Consider the following 19,951-nt stretch of genomic DNA (forward strand, 5'->3'; position numbering starts at 1 on the left):
ATATGCTAGTTAATTAACTTTATTTTAGATATTATTGTTTCTAATAACTGTAGGGTTTACATGACACCTTAATCTATATCTAAATGAGTTTGACACCCCTAGTCTAAATATTTGGCTGACTTTGCTATTAGAATATGATAGTTAATTAACTTTATTTTAGATATTATTGTCTCTAATAACTGTAGGGTTTACATGACACATTAATCTATATCTAAATGAGTTTGACACCCCTAGTCTAAATATTTGGCTGACTTTGCTATTAGAATATGCTAGTTAATTAACTTTATTTTAGATATTATTGTTTCTAATAACTGTAGGGTTTACATGACACCTTAATCTATATCTAAATGAGTTTGACACCCCTAGTCTAAATATTTGGCTGACTTTGCTATTAGAATATGCTAGTTAATTAACCTTATTTTAGATATTATTGTTTCTAATAACTGTAGGGTTTACATGACACCTTAATCTATATCTAAATGAGTTTGACACCCCTAGTCTAAATATTTGGCTGACTTTGCTATTAGAATATGATAGTTAATTAACTTTATTTTAGATATTATTGTCTCTAATAACTGTAGGGTTTACATGACACCTTAATCTATATCTCTTTTTTGTCAGCAAGACGACTATGGCATCTGTAAATATGGAAGCAATAGCATCTAACCCTGCTGGAGGGTCAAATGGTTTAGAAGAGCCTAAAAAAATGACAAGGGAGGACTGGAGAAAGAAGAAAGAGTTGGAAGAACAGAGAAAACTGGGCAATGCACCAGCTGAAGTGGATGAAGAGGGAAAGTAAGTCTTGCATACAACTGTGTATGCATAATATTTTTTGCATGTCTGCTATCAAAGCCCTAGTTCAGGGGTGGCCAAACTGTAGCTTGGGGGCCACATGCAGCTCTTTCACACATGTTGTGCAGCTCCCAGAGGTCGAGGAGGAGCTTGATGCAGGCTTACTCTCAAGTAAGCGTGCTTAGCATTGGAACCTCAGTCAGCCTCTGAGCACTGACCCATAGGTAGGTAACTATTTCTTGTCATTTGTGATACGGGGAAATAAGCAGGCTTACATGCTCTTCTCCATCACAGATGTTGTCTGGAGACTTACAGCAAGGAAAGATAGCACAAGAGCCAAAGGAGCCACTGGAAGGAAGGATGACATTAAAGAGGGCAGCGCAGGGTTCCCCCTTAGTTTCATAGCTCTTCTAGGAGCTGTATTTACTAACCTTGGTGTTAAGGCAAAGAGAGATGCATAATGATGCATACGGTAGTCAGTGATTTATATGGTACATGTGTGTTTCCTTCTGCTGGTGCAAAAAAATAATTCCCTAACTTTTCCCTGTGCTGGTCTTATGGGGACTGTTATCCCAGCTTTTTTTTTTTTTTTTTTTTTAAGTCTCCTTCTAGCATGGTCTTGTTGTACAGTGTGTGCGTATGTATTTTATTTTTCTGGGCAAAGAAAGTATTAAGAGTTTTAATAAAGACGTGTGTGTAATATTTGTTCATGTCTTGGCGGCTCTTAGATATCTGAGACTTATTCTGTGTGGTTTTTATGTTAAGCAAGTTTGGCCACCCCCGTTGTATCTGCTCCCTCTGCGTTTCTTTCAAACTACTTTCACCGGGTGCTGTTTAATTTTTAATAGTTGGTATATTTAGAAAGAACTTGTACCTCTTGAATATTTTGTATCGATATGACTAAATCAGTCAGTTGCTGAATTGAATGTTTACATGCTATCTGCTTTTTTAATTTCTACAATTCAGACATTTAAGAGAAATGGAATCTTGAAATGTGGGGTTTGTTTAAAAAAGCAATGATGATAAAGTGATAATAAAATAACTTGGGTTGGGGGTTTTAGTGTGAGTTGTATTTTTACATATGATTACTTGCAAGCTAATCCTAATTACAGGATATGCTCCCTAATAAATAACCATAGGATTGCAACTTTCTGATGTCGTCTGTTGATAAAAGAGAGTGCTGTTTTTTCTGTATTAGAGCTTTAATCCTGTGCAGACTCACACCAGTCTGAGCCCATTTAAATCAGTGTTATTCAGTGAGGTTAGACTGGAGTAACTCTGCAGTTTAACTCACTGATCCTTTATTCATGTTTTTTTCAAAGTGTAAGATCCTTTCGGATGTCTTGGTTATCCTGTTTCCTTGAACTTTCTGTTTAAAAGCAGCTGGACTTCTTCTTTTCTAAAGATATTTTTCTGTGCATGTCTTTATCGCACATACATACTCAATAGGGTTGGTTTATTTTGATAGCTTAGCTTTGACTCTTCTTTCTGAAGTTCTTCTCATTGAAAAACAAATTGTAAAAAAAGTGTTGTAAAAAGCAGCCTCCCATATATACTTCAGTCCTTGTCTCTGCAGTATCTTTTTAAACAGCTTTTCTTATTTATTACAGGGACATTAATCCTCATATTCCTCAGTACATTTCCTCTGTGCCATGGTATATAGACCCTTCAAAAAGGCCTACACTAAAGCATCAGAGACCCCAGCCAGAGAAGCAGAAAGAATTTACTGCACAAGGAGAATGGTATAAGCGAGGGGTGAAAGAGGTAGGTAACATAATTTTTTTTTAATTTACAGATTATTTAGCTGCCTCAAATGATTCAACTGGGCATGATGGAGCAAGTCATAAATTTGCTTTGTTTTTGCTCTTTTCTTGTTGCAAGCACTCAAAAGCCAAAATTCCACGACTGTTTAGTTTGCTTTCTCAGTATCAAATGTTAAAGGACTGATTTGGTTTTGCAGAAATATTTCTTATGAATTCAAACTGACTTTGCTGTAATCTGGTTAGTGGAAGGGAGAAAGTATGTGTACTCTTGATAACAAATATTGCAGCAGGTGTGGTTGTATTTGAAAAAGTTCCTTCATGCTTTCTAATGCTGGTTCAAATGCTGCAGTCTCTCCCCCTCACCATGGAGAAAGTGACAACTCTATTTACATTTTCAGTTTAGGGAAAGAGCCAAGTTCGGTGATAGAGCAATGTTTTCCTTTTAGAAGGTTGCATTTCTGGCATTTCCAGTTGTTAGAATGTCTGGTAGTGGATGCTGGAAAGGTTGCCTGAGAACCTGGAGAGCCACTGCCAGTCAGAATGTGGAGTAATAACCTAGATGGACTGTGAAGAAATGCCTTTTTCTTTCCTGGGAGGCTTGAAATGAGTGAAACCTCACCTTTAACCATGGTTTTTTTCCTTCTGGGCAGAGAACAGGCATGGGTAGGGAAAGTCTGTGCAGGTGCTTTCTGGATCCTCACCTTCATTCAAATGCAAATAGATCTGGCAGGAGAGGTAATGGGTGGGTAAAGTTCTCCCCCCTTCTCTAGAGGACTTTAGCCTGGCAAGGTTCCAGGAAGAAGCTCCAAGAAGTGCCTCTTTTACCTGGCTTGGCCTGGTCATTGGGAGGGGGGAAAGATATGATAAAAATTCCATGCTGCGGAAAGGAGGTCTCTTTTCCTTTGGTGCTGAGGACATGATTGCATGCAGACCTCTCCGGAAAGGCAGCCATTCTGTCCATCTGCTGGCCTAAGAGACCTAGAGAGGGGATCTTCAAAGTAATGAAAACGCTGTAGGGTTCTGTAATGACCTAAGCTGAAGGAACGTGTCCTATTTTAATATCTGATAGGGCATGTATAGAGAAAGGGATGGAGGATTGCATTTTACCGTTGTCTTTTGGTTCCCTTGCTCAAAGCTGGTGCTTTACTGAAAGTATGCTTGTGAACATTTTCTTTTTAATAAATACTTTATAACTTTTGAATGCTGGCCATAGACCACGTAGTCCTCCACCATCTCCAACACACTATTTTAAAAGGAGTGCGAGGTGGTGGGAGGAAGGCAGTTGGCAAGTGGACATTCCTCCAGGGGCATGCAAAGCAATATTCTGTCCCCTCGAAGACCAGGCAGTGACAGTTGGAGACACAGAGTCAAGGCCTCAGAGCTTGAAAGGGAAGCTGGGATTCCTGACCTTCCTAGTAGACAGTCTTTTATAAAGGTCAGGTAGTGGTGGTGCGTGTTACCAGAGAGAGAGAGAGAGAAGCCTCTCCAGGGAGTGGGGAACCCTATCAATGGATCTCGTGGATCCATCCAATTACTGCCCAGTGTCAAATTTACCGTTCCTGGGTAAGGTAATTGAGAGAGCAGTAGCTAAACAACTCCAGGGCTTCCTGGAAGACACATCAGCATTACACCTGTGGCCAGCCTAGCTTCCACCCTGTCCACAGGACCAAGATGTGTCCTGATTGCTCTAATGGATGATCTCTGAATGCAGCTGGATCAAGGTGGGTTAGCACAGCATTGGAAAAAGTCCAGAAAAGGGCAACTAGAATGATTAAAGGTTTGGAACCCTTTCCCTATGAAGAAAGGTTAAAACGCTTGGGGCTCTTTAGCTTGGAGAAACGTCTACTGCGGGGTGACATGATAGAGGTTACAAGATTATGCATGGGATGGAGAAAGTAGAGAAAGAAGTACTTTTCTCCCTTTCTCACAATACAAGAACTCGTGGGCATTCAATGAAATTGCTGAGCAGTTGGGTTAAAACGAATAAAAGGAAGTACTTCTTCTCCCAAAGGGTGATTAACATGTCGAATTCACTGCCACAGGAGGTGGTGGTGGCTACAAGCATAGCCAGCTTCAAGAGGGGGTTAGATAAAAATATGGAGCAGAGATCCATCAGTAGCTATTAGCCACAGTGTGGGTGTGTATAAATAATTTTTTGGGTCACTGTGTGACACAGAGTGTTGGACTGGATGGGCCATTGACCGGATCCAACATGGCTTCTCTTATGTTCTTTTGTTGCTGCTAGATCTTATGGCAGCATTCTACATGGTTGACTACAGTCTGTTGACTCACTGCCTTGCTGACATGGGAATATGCGGGATGGCCCTACAATGGCTCTCCTAATTTCTCTATGGTAGGGGAGGATGTGTCCTCTAGATACCCCCTGATTTGTGGGGTCCCTCAAGGGGCGCTCTTCTCCCCAATGTTGTTTAATATCTAAATGCACCCCCTTGCCCAACTGGTACAGAGTTTGGGGCTGGGGTGTCATCAATATGCAGATGACACTCAGCTATATTTGCTGTTGAGTGACTGGTCAGCCTTGGTTCCATCATATTTGGCCGAGGGTTTGGAGGCTGTGGTGGGCTGGCAAAAGTAGACTGAAACTGAATCCCTCAAAGATGGAGGTTCTGTGGCTGGGGGAACCGGGGCTGCAGTTGGAGCACAGATTGCCAGCTCTTAACGGGGCCCTCCTAACACCAGTGCCGACCATCAAGAGCTTGGGAGTGACCCTGGATGTCTCTCTTTCCACGGAGGCCCTGGTTGCACAGATTGCTAAAGTGGTTTTCTTTCATCTACACCAAGCTATGCAACTGGCTCCTCTCCTGTCTTGTCGAGACCTAGCCACAGTAATCCATGCAGCAGTCATCTCAAGGCTGGACTACTACTGTAACTCACTCTATGCTGGCCTCCCCTTGACTTTGGCCTGGAAACTCCCTGTGGGTCCAGAATGCGACAGCATGAGTCCTGACGGGAATGCCATGGACGGCGGCACATATTCTACCTGTGCTGTGCCGGGTACACTGGCTTCCAGTTGAGTACCAAGTCAGATTCAGGGTTTTGGTAACAATCTTTATTTTATTTATTTATTTTATTTTCTCAAATTTATATCCCCTAATGGGCTCAGGGTGGCTTTAAGGCCTTGAGCAGTCTGGGACTGATGTATCTATGGGACCGCCTCCTCCGCTATGTCCCGGGAAGAGCGCTATGTTCTGCAGGTCAAAACCTGACCTAAAGAAGCACTCGTGTCCTCAACAAGGACCAGGACCTTTCCAGTCCTGCCCCTGACCTGGTGGAACACTCTGCTGGAAGACACCAGGGCCCTGGGGGATCTTTGACAATTTTGCAGGGCCTATAAAGCAAGAGATGTTCCACCGAGCTTTTGCTTGAGGATAGCGATGGTTGCCAGGCTGGCACCCCTCTCCCTCCCCCCTCAAAATGGGCCCCCTGCCCCCCCCCCCCCGGATGCAGCATCTAGAAAGCAGAAATTGGCAGCACTTTATAACAGACAACATCGGGTTTACAATCTGCTTTTATTTAATTGGTTTTATTGATTATTGTATGTATTTTTGCTGTTGTACATTGCCTAGAGCCCGGCACCTGCTGGAATGAGGCAGTTCAACAAATCGAATAAATAATATGGGGCCTGCAGGCCAGAGCAGGCCCGTTCCACCACATGGACCAATGGTTTGCTCCGATATAAGGTAACGTTTTCTTTTTTTTCCATCTAGAATTCCGTAGCAACAAAATACCGCAAAGGAGCCTGTGAAAACTGTGGTGCGTTGACACATAAGAAGAAAGATTGCCTGGAGGTAATCATCGTCGTCCAGGTTGGGTTTTGGGCTGAAGTAGCAACCAATCTCAAAAACATCATGGTGGATAGTACAACCGAAATTATTTATTCAGAGAAATGGCCTGGTTTGATTTGTTAAAAATAAGATAGCTCCACTGCTCCAGAGTGGCAGATACAGATTTTCTGTGGGCTCTTCTCTCCAAACAGCCTTTCTTGACCTCAAAAGTGTCTTCTAAGAATCATGGGAGCTGCATGAACAGAAAGCCACAAGTGCCTTCTACTCCCCCCTTTTCCATACACCTAGGCCCCCTCCATTCTCCAGCATCAGTTTCTGTCTGCTGAGGGGAAGCATAGGAGAAATCTGTCTGCCAGCACATTTTAGCAGTGTACCATGAGACCTGCAAAGTAGCAGTTGCACAGCTAATGTAAGAGTCATCATCAGTGAGGAGCGATGATGCAATTGCAGAGCATCTGCTGGCATGCGGAGGGTCCCAGGTTCAGTCCCTAGCATGTCCAGTTGAATCGACCAAGTGATGTGAAAGACCTCTGCCTAAGATCCTGGAGAGCCACTTCCAGTCTGAGTAGACGATACTGATCTTGATGGACCAATGGTCTGCTGTCTTCTGAATGATTTGTCATCTGAAATAATTGAAAAGGTTGCTTTATTCTTGAGTCTGGTAATCAAGGATCAGTTGTCCAATGTATAGTTGTAGATGACTGGTTCATTTTGTTATTTCTGTATCTCTTTTTTACCTGTTTATAATCTGTAGATGTGCCAATAAAGGCTTGTGTTTGTTTGTTTGTTTGACAAATGATCTGTCAGTATAAGGCAGCTTCACGTGTTCAGTCTCCTGTCCTACAGGCAGGGAAAAGTGGACCAGACGACTTTCTTTATTGTGTGCAGATTTGATTGTGACGTGTATTGATTTGTAGCAGTTAACTTAAGGAAGCATGAATAAATAATGTGGCCATTTGACTTCCCAAAGGATAGGAGTAATGCAGAAGTGGTTTGTTTTCTTCCCATCAGAGACCTAGAAAAGTTGGAGCAAAATTCACAGGAACGAACATTGCACCTGATGAGCACATGCAGCCGCAGCTGAAGTTTGATTATGATGGAAAAAGAGACCGTTGGAATGGCTACAACCCAGAAGAGCACATGAAGATTGTAGAGGAATATGCCAAAGTTGATTTAGTAAGTATGGGGGGCGGTTTGCCTTAAGAGAAACTAACCGTCACTTTGGGGACCCTGTGTGAGTAAATTTTAAAAAAATTGCACAATGAGACTATGACCGCCCTGCACCACTTAAGGCGACTTATGGCAACCCCAGCCCCTCCTGCAGCCTTTGTTTCTTCCTTCTGGTTTTACCTCACGACTACTGAGTAAAGGGGGCGGGTATAATAAGGATTTCTAGTCTCTTCGGGGTTCTCTTTTATTTTCAGATAGACGGATAACTTATGTATGTAGGGGACCACTGCTGATTTGCTGCTGATTCTAAATACCAGAGAACTTAACAGTTAACCACAGATTTTTATTCACACACAGGCCGTTTTCGCACTAGCGTTTGCTCCGGCGTAGCGCCCCATTTACCTCCGGATCTTCTCTTGGATTTCGCACATGTTGCTCCGGCGCTGCGCTTTGCTCCGGCGCTTCAGGGATTTTACGCCGGAGTATGTTTTTCAGCAAGTTGCCGGAGTTTCCGAAAACCTCCGGATCCACTCAGCGGAGTTTCCTGTGCGAAATCCATCCACGCCGGATCGACTGCTTTGGGGGCGTCACCCTCTCCCTTTCCGTCCTCCCACCCCATCCACCCGCTTGGCCAATCATCAGCATTTCGCGGCGCTTCCCCAAAGTGCCGGCACGGCCATTTTTTTTTTAAACTTCACAGTTTTGCGTAATAGCGATATTTCGAAATTAACAAATAGAAAAAAAAAAAAAACCTCCTGGAATAGCCTCAATTGGCACTTCAATTGGTTTCGTTAGAATTTTTTTTCATTATTGACTTTAGTTGCGTTATTCCGCTGTTGCGTTATCTCGATAATGCGAAAACGACCATTGCTGGGGGGGGGGGGAATGTAGTGCCGGTGCGGGCCAAAGCGTCCATGTGTGTGTGTTTTAAGAAGGGAATGCCTCCCTCAGCTATGCCACCAGGATTTCTGGACCTGCACAAAATCGCCATGTATAAAATGGGAAGTTGGAGTCCTGCATTCTTCTCCCTGGCTACATTCCGCTCGGTTAGAAAGTAGACGCGAGCGAGCTCCTCACACGCGCCACAGAAGGGGAAGGAGAGAATGGAGCGGGGGGGGGGGAGCTCTGGCAGCAGGAATCAGTCAGGTCCCCGTTGCAAGCGCCAGCCGGGGAGGGGAAAGAGAGCGGAGGAAATTTGGGGGGGGGGATCTAGTGCTTCAGAATTTGGGGGGGGGGGGAATCTAGTGCTAGGATTCTCCACTGTGAATGCTTCTGTTAATACATGAAGGGCTGTGGAGGATTCTACAGCTGCAGCCAATCCATAAGCAGCAGCAGCACACGTGATGCGGTTTGTCCACGAAAAGAAGGGGAGGCAGCAGCTCGATGTTACGTTAGTACGTCATTACGCAACCAGACTTGCGCTTAAAAAAAAAAATGATTGACAGGGCATCGGACTCAAGCCGATGCCAGTGGGAAAACGATTTGAGCCGGGGCTTCAGGGAAGGCGACTCCGCAAAGAGTCACTAGTGGGAAAACGAGAAAAATGATCTGGACATAATTGCGCCGCGGAAAAAGGGGAGCAAACGCTAAGTGCGAAAACGGCCACAGTCTTCAGCTGGGGGGAAGGGATGTATTTACATAGGCTATTTTGTATCTTGGATGAATAACAGTTGCTAAACAGTTCAGGCTTTACAATACAGAGGTTCACTGAGGTATCTCAGGGTCCACAGTTCTTATATTCTTCACTCTCCAAACTCTAATTAGGTTGGCCCCTTGGGCTTTTTGTGTCTGGTCTCTTGAGTCGTCTGGAGTTAGCTCACAATTTTGTAGCCTCCAGCGTGCACATTTTTGTCTCAGCTCAGGAAAAATGGCCCTAGAGCAAACTAATTTATGCAGTAGCTCACAATTTTAATGCCAGTAGCTCACAAAGTAGAATTTTTGTTCACAAGATTCCGCAGCTTAGAGGGAACATTGCACATCACTTAGATGGTGTGTTTCCTAACAGTTGGTTATTGGCACTAAGAGTTTTGGATTATTGGTACTAAGTGTAATTAATCTTACTGTAAAAATCGATCAGATCACTAACGGTTGTTGTTGTGGAAGTGTTTCTTATAAGTAGTAATCCTTTTCCTCTGACATGTAGGCTAAGCGCACACTGAAAGCACAGAAACTGCAGGAGGAGTTGGCTTCCGGAAAACTGACAGAGCAGGTGGTAGGTACATTTTACTTTTTACTCGAGTTTAGCTGTCCATAAGCTGTGCACCAAAAGACATTTAAAACAGGCTCACAGGAAACAAACATGCTATTCTGAAATTTGCCCGTGAAGTCATACAAATGTTGGAGAAGGCTGACTTAACATGTAGTGCTATTCAACAACCGGTTAAGGAACGCTGAGGAAACAGGGTGAGGAGGTGAGACTTGCGCTCTATTCCATAGAGGCCAACATTTTGAATTTTTTCACTGGATGGCAATGTAAAACTCTGCCTTTGACTCTGAAGCTTCCCCCAGGACCAGAATCCTTTCAGGATGGGATGATGATTTCATTAGTATTTCGTTTCCAGGACCAATACATTGGTTTGCAAACCACGCCAGTTTGTATCAGTTTGTGACCCGGCTTTCTACTCCCCGCTGCTTAGCTGTTTTTCATGACGCTCCAAACCTTTTAAACCCCTGCTTTCTACTAAGGCTGTGCACACAAAAAGGGGGATTTTTCAGCTTTGGAGATATTGGGCTCCCCCAAAAATGGGATTCCCAAAGAAATCCCAAATTCCAATACTGGTATGGTATTCAAATTTGGGTCTTTTTGGAAATCCTGAATTTTTTTTTTCCTCCGTTATACCCAATGGGACCATTATAGTCAATGGGGAATCTATCTGGGGGTATCCAGGGGTTAGGGGGGTATTTTTGAGGTCAAGACACTAGAATTTCAGCCTAGCACCTGGTGCCTCTCCTCAAAAGACCTCCCACCACCATCAGAGAAGGTGCCCCCATCCTCCACTGTATTCATTGGTGGAAAAAAACAGCAAATAGGCAACGTGCCTCTACCTCAGAAAACAGACCCCCACATATTCCCATTATTGACTCTAATGGTGCTTGTAGGCTATAATGGAGCAAAAGACATTTAAGGATGTCAAGGTCTGTTGATGAAGATGCAGTTTTACCTGGAACAGTGTCTAAAGGTAATGCGCTCTCTTTAAACATCATTTAACTGTGGCTATCCTGTTTCCTGGATAATTCTGAATTTTTTTTCAGGGTTATCCAGGGTTGGTTATGCTCAGTAGCCAAAAATACGCCCACTTCTATATCCGACTGAAAGAATAGCTGATAAATACCGATAAGTTATTTTCATGCTTTTTGGGGGGGCTCAGATAGAGCCGAATGCACACCCCCACTTTCTGCTCTTCACAAATCACCATGAATTGCCTTAAAATTCATGGAAGTCAGTGGCAGCTCCTTAGTTCACAAACATCGCTTCGCAAACCATGAACCGGCCAAAATTCATGACAAACTTTACTTTGTGTACCAGTTCATGCCCGTCCCTACAGGCCAGCATATTTGGGAATAAAAATTGCAGTGCATAGAAGTAGCTGTTTAAAATAGCCAGTACTAACTGGTGTCTTTTATTTTTATCATTCTCTTCCATAGCATTAATTTATTCCTTTAAAAAAAAAAAAACCCAAACCCTAGAATTTTATTTTCAAGGAGGCGAGTGCATTCCATCAGTTCAATCAGTGTTTTTGTTGCAATGTAACAGTGACCTTCTTAAGCAACCTTTGCTTTCTTCAAGTTTCAGAAGGAAATATTGAACAATAATATATCACTCAAGTATAAAGTTCTCAACTGCTTTAAAATATTACCAGTCAGAAAACATGGAATCAGGGCCAGTCTTCCGCTAGGCAAACTAGGCAGCTGCCCAGGGTGCCAGGAGGGTGAGGGCACAAAATTGGGCTCCCCACCCCCCTCCCGGTGCCCCAGGCAAGCACCTAATTTGCCACCCGCCCCTCCATTCCCTTCCCTTCCTTCGCTGCACCCCCCTTCACCTCCCCACCGCGCCTCCTCCCTCCCTCCCTTCGGACCCTTTCCCAATTTCAATGCCAGAACCAGCTCTAGCGCCGTGTTCCAGCTCTCTAAAGCCCCCCCCCCCCCCGCCGAACACTCGAATCACAGGTAAAACCACGGGGCCGGACTGTGCTCACCGTCTCTCAGGGACAGCATCCTGAAAGGGCAACCCCCGCTGCCACTGACTCCTCCCCTCCCCACTTCTTGGATGGGAGAGGAGGCAGTGGGGGTCGCCCTTTCAGGATGCTGTTCCTGTGAGATGGTGAGCGCAGCCCGGCCCTGCAGCATAGTTTTACCCGTGATTCGAGTGTTCGGGGGGGGGGCTTTAGAGAGCTGGAACGCGGTGCTAGAGCCTGTTCTGGCGTTGAAATTGACAAGCCAGGGTGGGGAAGGGTCCGAAAGGAGGGAGGAGGAGGAGGCACAGCGGGGGGGCGCGGAGCTGTGGCGGGGAGGTGCGGGGGCGCTTGGGTGCCAGGCAGCGAGTGCCTAGGGCGCCATGGGGCGTCGGGCTGCCCCTGCATGGAATGGAACTCAATGGCTACCATGTCGAATTTACCTTTTAAGTACCTAATGATCTTTCTTCCTCACTATTCTGTAGCCTTCCTCAGTCTGGATATTAGAATGCCTTTAAGGATTTGATTTCATTTCCCTCATCTGAAATAAGCTTCTGAGCTATTAAACTCAGCAGCCACTTCTGGACTAAGCCTTCTGCAGTGCTTCCTGTGATACCAGTGTTGCCTAAGCAGAAAGCACCTACCACCAGAGGAATGCCATCTGCAACAGAGCATCACCTCTGCAATGGAGGAAAACATTGCAGAAACAGAAGAAAGGGTTAGAGTTCGAGTCCTAGGAGTAGACTGAGATACTGGGGGCATGGGAGAGGGTACACCTTGGGGGTTTTTTTTGTCAAAATGGGGTCTGATTCATATGGGTCAAAGGCTTCCACATCATTCTTCCATGATTATGCTGTCTTCCAAAAGTGGGTCTCAAATCCCCCAAATCAGGTGGGAAGTTCTCGTGTACCTTTTGTTTTCATTCGTCTATGTGATCTTCCATATCTTTGGTTAGGAGAGGTCACTTCAAGGCCATTTACCTAAGTGAATAAGTATTAGACTGTGTAAGGAGATCTAGTATGGGCTTAATTCCACTGCCAGATCTTGGCGACTAAATATCACAAGCAAGTTACTTTATTATGTGTTGTATTCTGTGTGAATTATTTGTTGAAAACATTTCTATTCCATCTTGTCTGCCATTCCAGGGTCCCCAAGGCAGCAAACATTAAAGCTTTTGAAACATTAAAGAGCATTTGAAATACAGATATATAAAAATATGTAAAATATGGAGCATGCACACAGGGTTGGGGGCTAATAAGAATTGGCGACAGAACACCAAATAAAACAAAAGAAGTCTGCAGTTGCTGGCAGAAGACAAGAGAAGGAGAGAACCAATTTCCATGGGGAGGGATCTTAAAAGTTTCAGTGCCGCAGTCAAGAAGGCCCTTTCTTAGGTGCCTTCCATCTAGCCTCCGATATCAGAGGCACCCAAAGGACCTCTGAAGATGACCAGAGTAATGGGCACGTTCATATGGAGAGTGCAGTTCTTCAAGTATACTGATTTCAAACCATTAAAGGCTTTAAGATGGATGGATGGATGGATTAGATAGATAGATAGATAGATAGATAGATAGATAGATAGATAGATAGATAGATAGATAGATAGATAGATAGATAGATAGATAGATAGATAGATAGATAGGGTTTGTAGAATCTTTCAGGATCAAGTGCCGTGTTCTACTGGAGATGTTCTCCGCAGCTGAGAACGAAACGTCTGGAAGGAAAACTTTCTCCAGTTGAACACGGCACTTGATCCCAAAAGATTCTACAAACCCTAATGATGTTACCAGCCGTGAAAACCTGAAATCTTAGATAGATAGATAGATAGATAGATAGATAGATAGATAGATAGATAGATAGATAGATAGATAGATAGATAGATAGATAGATAGATAGATGAATTTATTGTCATTGTTCTCAACAAAAGAGAGCAACGAAATGAGGTGCTCTTCCACAAACATACCAACACATCAAACACACACATTCATAAACCATTTAAATACATCTTAAACCATTAAAACCATTTAAATACATCTAAAACGGATAAACATTCATAAAACTATGGAAAGGCTTTAAAGGTCAGCACGAGCGCCTGAATTGGGAACTAGCACAGATGGAACAAGATTGGAATGATATGGTCCGTAACCCCCTCCAGTCAAAGTTCTTGCGGCAGCATTCTGTACAAAGTACAACTTCTGGACAGTCTTCAAGGACAGACCCATATAGAGCCCCCCCCTCCAAAAAACCCCCCTATTATTTAAGTTGGCATTTAAAGTGAATTGCAGTTTTAACTGATTCTTCGGAATTGTACATTTACGGCCATTGGTGCATTTAATATAATTAATACTTCCCTAAAACTATGCACTGTCTTAGAATTGACTTGGATTTTTATTTGAGAGCCAGGGTGGTATAGTGGCTTTTTTTATTTTTATTTATTTAGAATTTATCTCCCGCCCTTCCCACGAGTGGCTCAGGGCGGCTAAGAGCATTGAACCTAGTATCTGTGAGACCCGGGTTCTAATCCCCGCTCATGCCATGGAAGCTCACTGTGTGACCCTGGGCCAATCACACTCACGCAGCCTAACCTGCCTTACAGCATTGAGAATAAAATGGTGGAGAGAAGAACGATGTGTAAGTCACTTCGTGTCCCCACTAGGGAGAAAGGCAGGGTGCAAAGGAATTAAATAAATACTTTTGACTATGGAAAGGCTTGATGTTTGACCTTTTTTAAAAAAAGGTTTTATTCATTGGCTTCTGCTTTGGTTTGAAAAGCTCATCAACTGGATGAAAAACGGTTCATTGTTTTGGAAGTATCTTATTTAAATGACTTGGAAATTAGTAATTTGTTTTGTGCCATGACTTCAGCATTTGGTTTCCGGCGAGTTCCTTTTTAAAAAACCTGCTCCTTGGATTCTTCTCAGGTCACAAGCTTCTTTGTTGTCCCACGTCCCTTCCTTTGCAGTTTTGTACACTATGTTGATATGCCTTTCTTTTTGCTACAGAGCTCTCCAAGGCATCAGTGGGGCGAAGAGGAACCGAATTCACAGATGGTAAGACACGTGTCACTCTCACCTCCATAGCCCAGGCTAAGCTGATCTCGTCCAATCTCAGAAGCTAAGCAGAGTCGGCCCTGGTTAGTGTTTGGATGGGAGAATCACTGAGAAAGTCCAGGGTTGCGTCACGAAGGCGGGCAGTGGGAAACTAACTCTGAACATCTCTTGCCTTGAAAAACTTACTGGGTCACCATAAGACGGCTGCAACTTGAAGGCACCTTCCACCACTAAGACACATGATATGACTTTTTCTTCATAATAATAATAATAATAACATTTTATTTATATCCCACCCTCCCCGCCAAGATAGGCTCAGGGCGGCTAACAACATATCAGTACAATAAATTATACAATAGGTATTAAAAACAGCATTTAACCTTAAAACATTCCAGTTTAAAATCAAACATTAAATATTTCTGGTGCTATTCCATCAGTAGATATGACGGCGGATCTCACTTAAGGCGAATCCATCAATCGTTCAGTCAGGCAAAGGCCATCCTAAAAAGGATGGTCTTGCAGGCCCTGCGGAACTGTTCGAGGCTCCGCAGGGCCCTCACTTCTTCCAGGAGCTGGTTCCATAGGTGTGGGGCTGCAATAGAGAAGGCTCGTATACGGGTGTTCTGTAGTTTTGCCTCCTTCGGCCCAGGGATAGTCAGTTGATTCTTCCCCGCTGACCTCAGTGCTCTCTGGGGTTCATATGGGGAGAGGCGGTCCCTCAGGTAGGCAGGTCCTCGGCCATATAGGGCTTTAAAGGTAATAACCAGCACTTTGTAACCAGCACTTAATAACCAGCACGTTCTTCAGTGGCAGAGGGAGGGGGACTTCCACCAAATTGCTCCTCCCAGTGCAGACCCCTGCTTTGCCCTTTTTGCTGTGCATGAGATCTTCTGATCCCTAGGAGCAAAATTTCAACAGGTTCCAGCAGCAAAACAAGTCAGTTTCACAAACTTTATTAGTGGAACATAAGGGATTTATTTGCTCGTTAGGGCATTTTAAAACAACAACAACAACAACAAAATTTTATTTATATCCCGCCCTCCCCGCCGGGGCAGGCTCAGGGCGGCTAACAACACAATTCAAGTTTAGCTATACAGATAGATAAATTACAGTTAAACAACATGAACATTTAATTAAAAATCTGCTTAAGTTTTAAAATTAAATTAATTAAATTAAATTAATAACAGTGCTAATGCTGTGTTTACTTTATGTTTGCTTTTATGATGGCGGTTTTCCTTAGCAATTTCCATTTTCATCAGCGAAAGCCAGTCGGAAGAGGAAGGTCTTGCAGGCCCTGCGGAACTGTTCAAGGTCCCTCAGGGCCCGCATTTCCTCTGGAAGTTGGTTCCATAGGCTCGGAGCTATAGAGGAGAAGGCCCGATTGCGGGTACATTGCAACTTCACCTCTCTCGGTCTGGGAATAGTCAACAGGTTTTTCCCGGCTGACCTCAGTGCTCTCTGGGGTTCATATGGGGAGAGACGGTCCCTAAGGTAGACAGGTCCTCGACCATATAGGGCTTTAAAGGTAATGACCAGCACTTTGTAACGGACCCGGTAAAAGCGTTGGCCGATGGCATCAAAATGAATTAATCCTGGTCTTTCCGCTGTTCTGTGTTGCAGACGTAGCGCAGGCCTGCTGGAAAGATGTTCAGCATTTAGTTGGTGCCCTGCTGATCTAAGAAAAAATGTCAGGGAGGAACAAAATTGCTTTTGGTAAAATCATGACCCCTGAACGTTTTCTTTCTTCCGCCCTCCTCGTCTCCCCAGTGGGGACCCAAAGTGGCCTACGTCAGTCTCCTGGGCTTCGTTTTATCCTCCCAACAAACTTGCGAAGTAGTTAGCCTAAGAGTGTGTGACTGGCCCAAGGTCAGTGAGCTTCCATAGCAGAAGCAGGGATTAGTCTGACACTCTAACCACTGTGCCACACTGGCTCTCCAGTGCACTAATATGATGCATGTTGTGATGGTAGTTTGAGAATAAAGTAGTGAATAAAGTCTACCACTAATAAGATTTTTTTGGGGGGGGGGGGGGTATTTCTCAAAGGTTTGACCAAGCAGACTTCCTTGGCTAATTATGCCAGTGAATTCTTGCTTTTGATGATGGTCCTTGATATCTTTTATTATTTTGTTTTTTCAGGAACGAGATCATAACAGCGAAGATGAGGATGAAGACAAATACGCAGATGACATAGACATGCCTGGGCAGAATTTTGACTCCAAGCGGCGCATCACAGTCCGGAATCTGCGCATCCGAGAAGATATTGCCAAAGTAAGCAGATCTCTGCAAAGTGTTGTGCTGCTGCTGCTGCTGTTGAATCTTTAAATCTATCCTTGGAGGCATTTCTGTGAGCAGCAAGATTAAATGGAAGGAGCCCAGGAATGTGCTGCTGCTGTTCTAAAAGCCAAAGAAAAGGCAGAATTCTGTCTTCTCCCGGCTTTCATTTAAGGATCTAGCAATCACCTTGTGTGACCAATATGCACGTCTTAAAACCCAGAATCAAAGTAATTGCTAGTGAGGCACAAACATTCCTTGTAAAGTCATCTCTGTAAAAACGACGTTTAGTTAAAGGTATTTTATTTTAGAACGAGAGAAAAGATAGAGGTTTGTGGGGTTTTTTCTTTGCTAGTAAACAGTGATGAACTTATTCAAATTTTCAGATTTCTAAATAGATGGAGAGCCAGCTTGGTGTAGTGGTTAAGTGCGCGGACTCTTATCTGGGAGAACCAGGTTTGATTCCCCACTCCTCCACTTGCACCTGCTGAAATGGCCTTGGGTCAGCCATAGCTCTGGCAGAGGTTGTCCTTGAAAGGGCAGCTGCAGTGAGAGTCCTCTCCCGCCCCACCCACCTCACAGGGTGTCTGCTGTGGGGGAGGAAGGTAAAGGAGATTGTGAGCCGCTCTGAGACTCTTCGGAGTGGAGGGCAGGATATAAATCCAATTTCTTCTTCTTCTTTTAAAAAAAAGTCAACACCTGTATTAGCTATGCAACCGGCTGGCTGCAGTGAGTTAAAATATCTCCATGTGGGTGGAGAGAGACATGCACATGTGGCCACCATACTGCCATCTTGCAGTTAATAGGAAGATGTTCTATTAGAACCACATGTGTGGTTCTTTTTGCCTTTGTAAATACATAGCTGCTAGTCATAAGCCCTGCCGTCTTCTCAGAGAATTTAGAACACAGAATTGCAGCTGCTCTCTCTTTCTGCAGAGACACGTGGCTTGTCAAAGTGCTATGGATGTGGGACTGGGACTGGCGTAGAAAGGAGTGGTAGACCATCCCATGGTGTTTGGGCTAATGGAGATTTGCCAACATTTGACAAGAGGGCCTTGCTTTAACCCTTTTTGTATAGTTTTGTTACTTTAGAAACTTTTTAGCAAATTATCTGCACAGGAGATTCCAATTTCAGAACTGGTGTTCTTGTGTCTCTTCAGTACTTGCGGAATCTAGACCCCAATTCAGCATACTATGATCCCAAGACAAGAGCAATGAGGGAGAATCCATATGCCAATGCAGGAAAGAATCCAGATGAGTAAGTCTGAAACTAATTTGCTTCCATTGAAGTATGTTACGTTGCACAAACTGCTCCCTGTATGTGTGTACAACCTTTGTTAAGTGCATCTAAAGCTGTGTTTCTTTTGGGACTTTTATGCCTTTTTAGCTTGGTATCATATTTCCAGAAATTGAAAGAAGCAAACAACATTTAAATAATAGACATTTATATAGAACTAGGAATAAGGCCTGTTGTGAGGGAAGATAAAATGGGTTGTAGAAAGAAGCTCTGGGTAAGTGCCCCCCCTTGCTGTCTTCCCACCCACCTTAGGTGGCTGTTTTCTGTAAAGAAAATGATCTGACTTCATCTTTCCATCTCCTCCCCCCTCCCTGCAGCCTCTACCTAGAAAAAGCGCAGTCTTTCTCCGCAGTGTGGACCAAAGCAGGAGGGAAGCAACCTCAGCAGGGTATAATGACACAGAATCCACCCTGAAAAGCAGCCATTTTCTCCAGGGGAAGTGATCTCTGCCATCTGGAAAGCAGCTGTAATCTCCAGCCATCACCTGGAGATTGGCAACATTGGTTCCGCAGAAGGTGCTGGTTTGAAGGGTGGAGTCTATGGCATTGTACCTGTCTGAGGACCCATTCCTCTTCAGGCTCCACCCAGATATCCAGGAATTTCTCAACCTGGAGTTGGTAACCCTGTCTCCTTCCCCTTATCTGCCCTTCTGACTTCAGTTTTCCATCTCCTACCCATTCCCTGTAGCCTTTGCCTATGAAAAGTAGTCTTTCTCCATGGGGCGGGGGGGCAAAGCAGCTTACATCATTCTCCTCTTCCCCCGTTGTCCTGCACAACAACCCTATGAGGTAGGTTAAGCTGAAAGTCTGTGACTGGTCTGAAATCACCCAGTTAGCTTCCACAACCTGTACCCCACTCTGAAGCCCCAACTCCTATGCCACACTGGCTGTCATCAGTGGGCTGCTGCTGAACAATAGCAAGCAGTCACGCCTCCAGGTGGAGCCTGAAGATCTCCTGGTATCACAACTGAACTCCAGGCAACAGATCTCTCTCCCCCAAAGAAAATAACTGCTTTGGAGGGTGGACTTTATGGCATATTCAGCTGAGGCATCTCCCCTCCCCAAACCCTGCCCTCCTCAAAGTCCACCACAAAAGCTCCAGGAATTTCCCACCAACCTGGAACTGGCAGCCCTAGTCAGGACTGGCCCCTTTAGTGATACCTTTCAGGCCAACGGTGTCTCTCTGATAACGTGAATGGTCTTAAGCGCAGGACTTCATTCTCTCTCTCTCTCTCTCTTGCTTTCCCCTCCCCCTTCCTCCCTCCCTCTCTCTGGTCCGTTGCCACAGGACTCAATTCCCCCCCCCAGCTGTTTCCTTTCCAGAGGTGGAGAGGGAAGAGCCCTCAGCCAATCAAGGGCTCTTCACCCTCAGCCAATTGAGAGAAGGCTTACTTTCTCTCCTTTGTGAACCAGCGGCTCAGTCCTTGTTTGTCCTGGGACTGGAGGGTAGGGGTTGCTCTCCACTGAGATTGAACAACAGGCAGCTCAGTCAGAGTGGGGGCGGGGAGTAGGTGAACCATGGTCAGTCTGTCTGGAGAATTATAGTATAGGGAAGATAAATGGGACAGCATGAAGAGAAACAGAGTTCTTGCCTGTTCCAATCTGATGTCTGAGTACCAAAGGTGACTGAA

General features: G+C 44.4%; 1 protein-coding gene across 1 annotated transcript in view; it reads left to right on the forward strand.

Annotated features, from left to right (window-relative positions):
- Nucleotides 1–604: 604 nt before the first annotated feature.
- The window catches only part of SLU7 (SLU7 homolog, splicing factor), a 32,336-nt gene continuing 12,989 nt past the window's right edge, over nt 605–19,951 (forward strand). The window contains exons 1-8 of the mRNA XM_060240649.1: nt 605–795; nt 2,403–2,556; nt 6,284–6,364; nt 7,373–7,537; nt 9,675–9,743; nt 14,706–14,753; nt 16,890–17,021; nt 18,185–18,282. Of these exons, the coding sequence (XP_060096632.1) occupies nt 632–795; nt 2,403–2,556; nt 6,284–6,364; nt 7,373–7,537; nt 9,675–9,743; nt 14,706–14,753; nt 16,890–17,021; nt 18,185–18,282 (911 nt within the window). The 5' untranslated portion in view covers nt 605–631. The remainder of the gene's footprint in view (nt 796–2,402; nt 2,557–6,283; nt 6,365–7,372; nt 7,538–9,674; nt 9,744–14,705; nt 14,754–16,889; nt 17,022–18,184; nt 18,283–19,951) is intronic.

This window comes from Heteronotia binoei, chromosome 5 (genome assembly GCF_032191835.1).
Source record: "Heteronotia binoei isolate CCM8104 ecotype False Entrance Well chromosome 5, APGP_CSIRO_Hbin_v1, whole genome shotgun sequence".
NCBI lineage: Eukaryota > Metazoa > Chordata > Lepidosauria > Squamata > Gekkonidae > Heteronotia > Heteronotia binoei.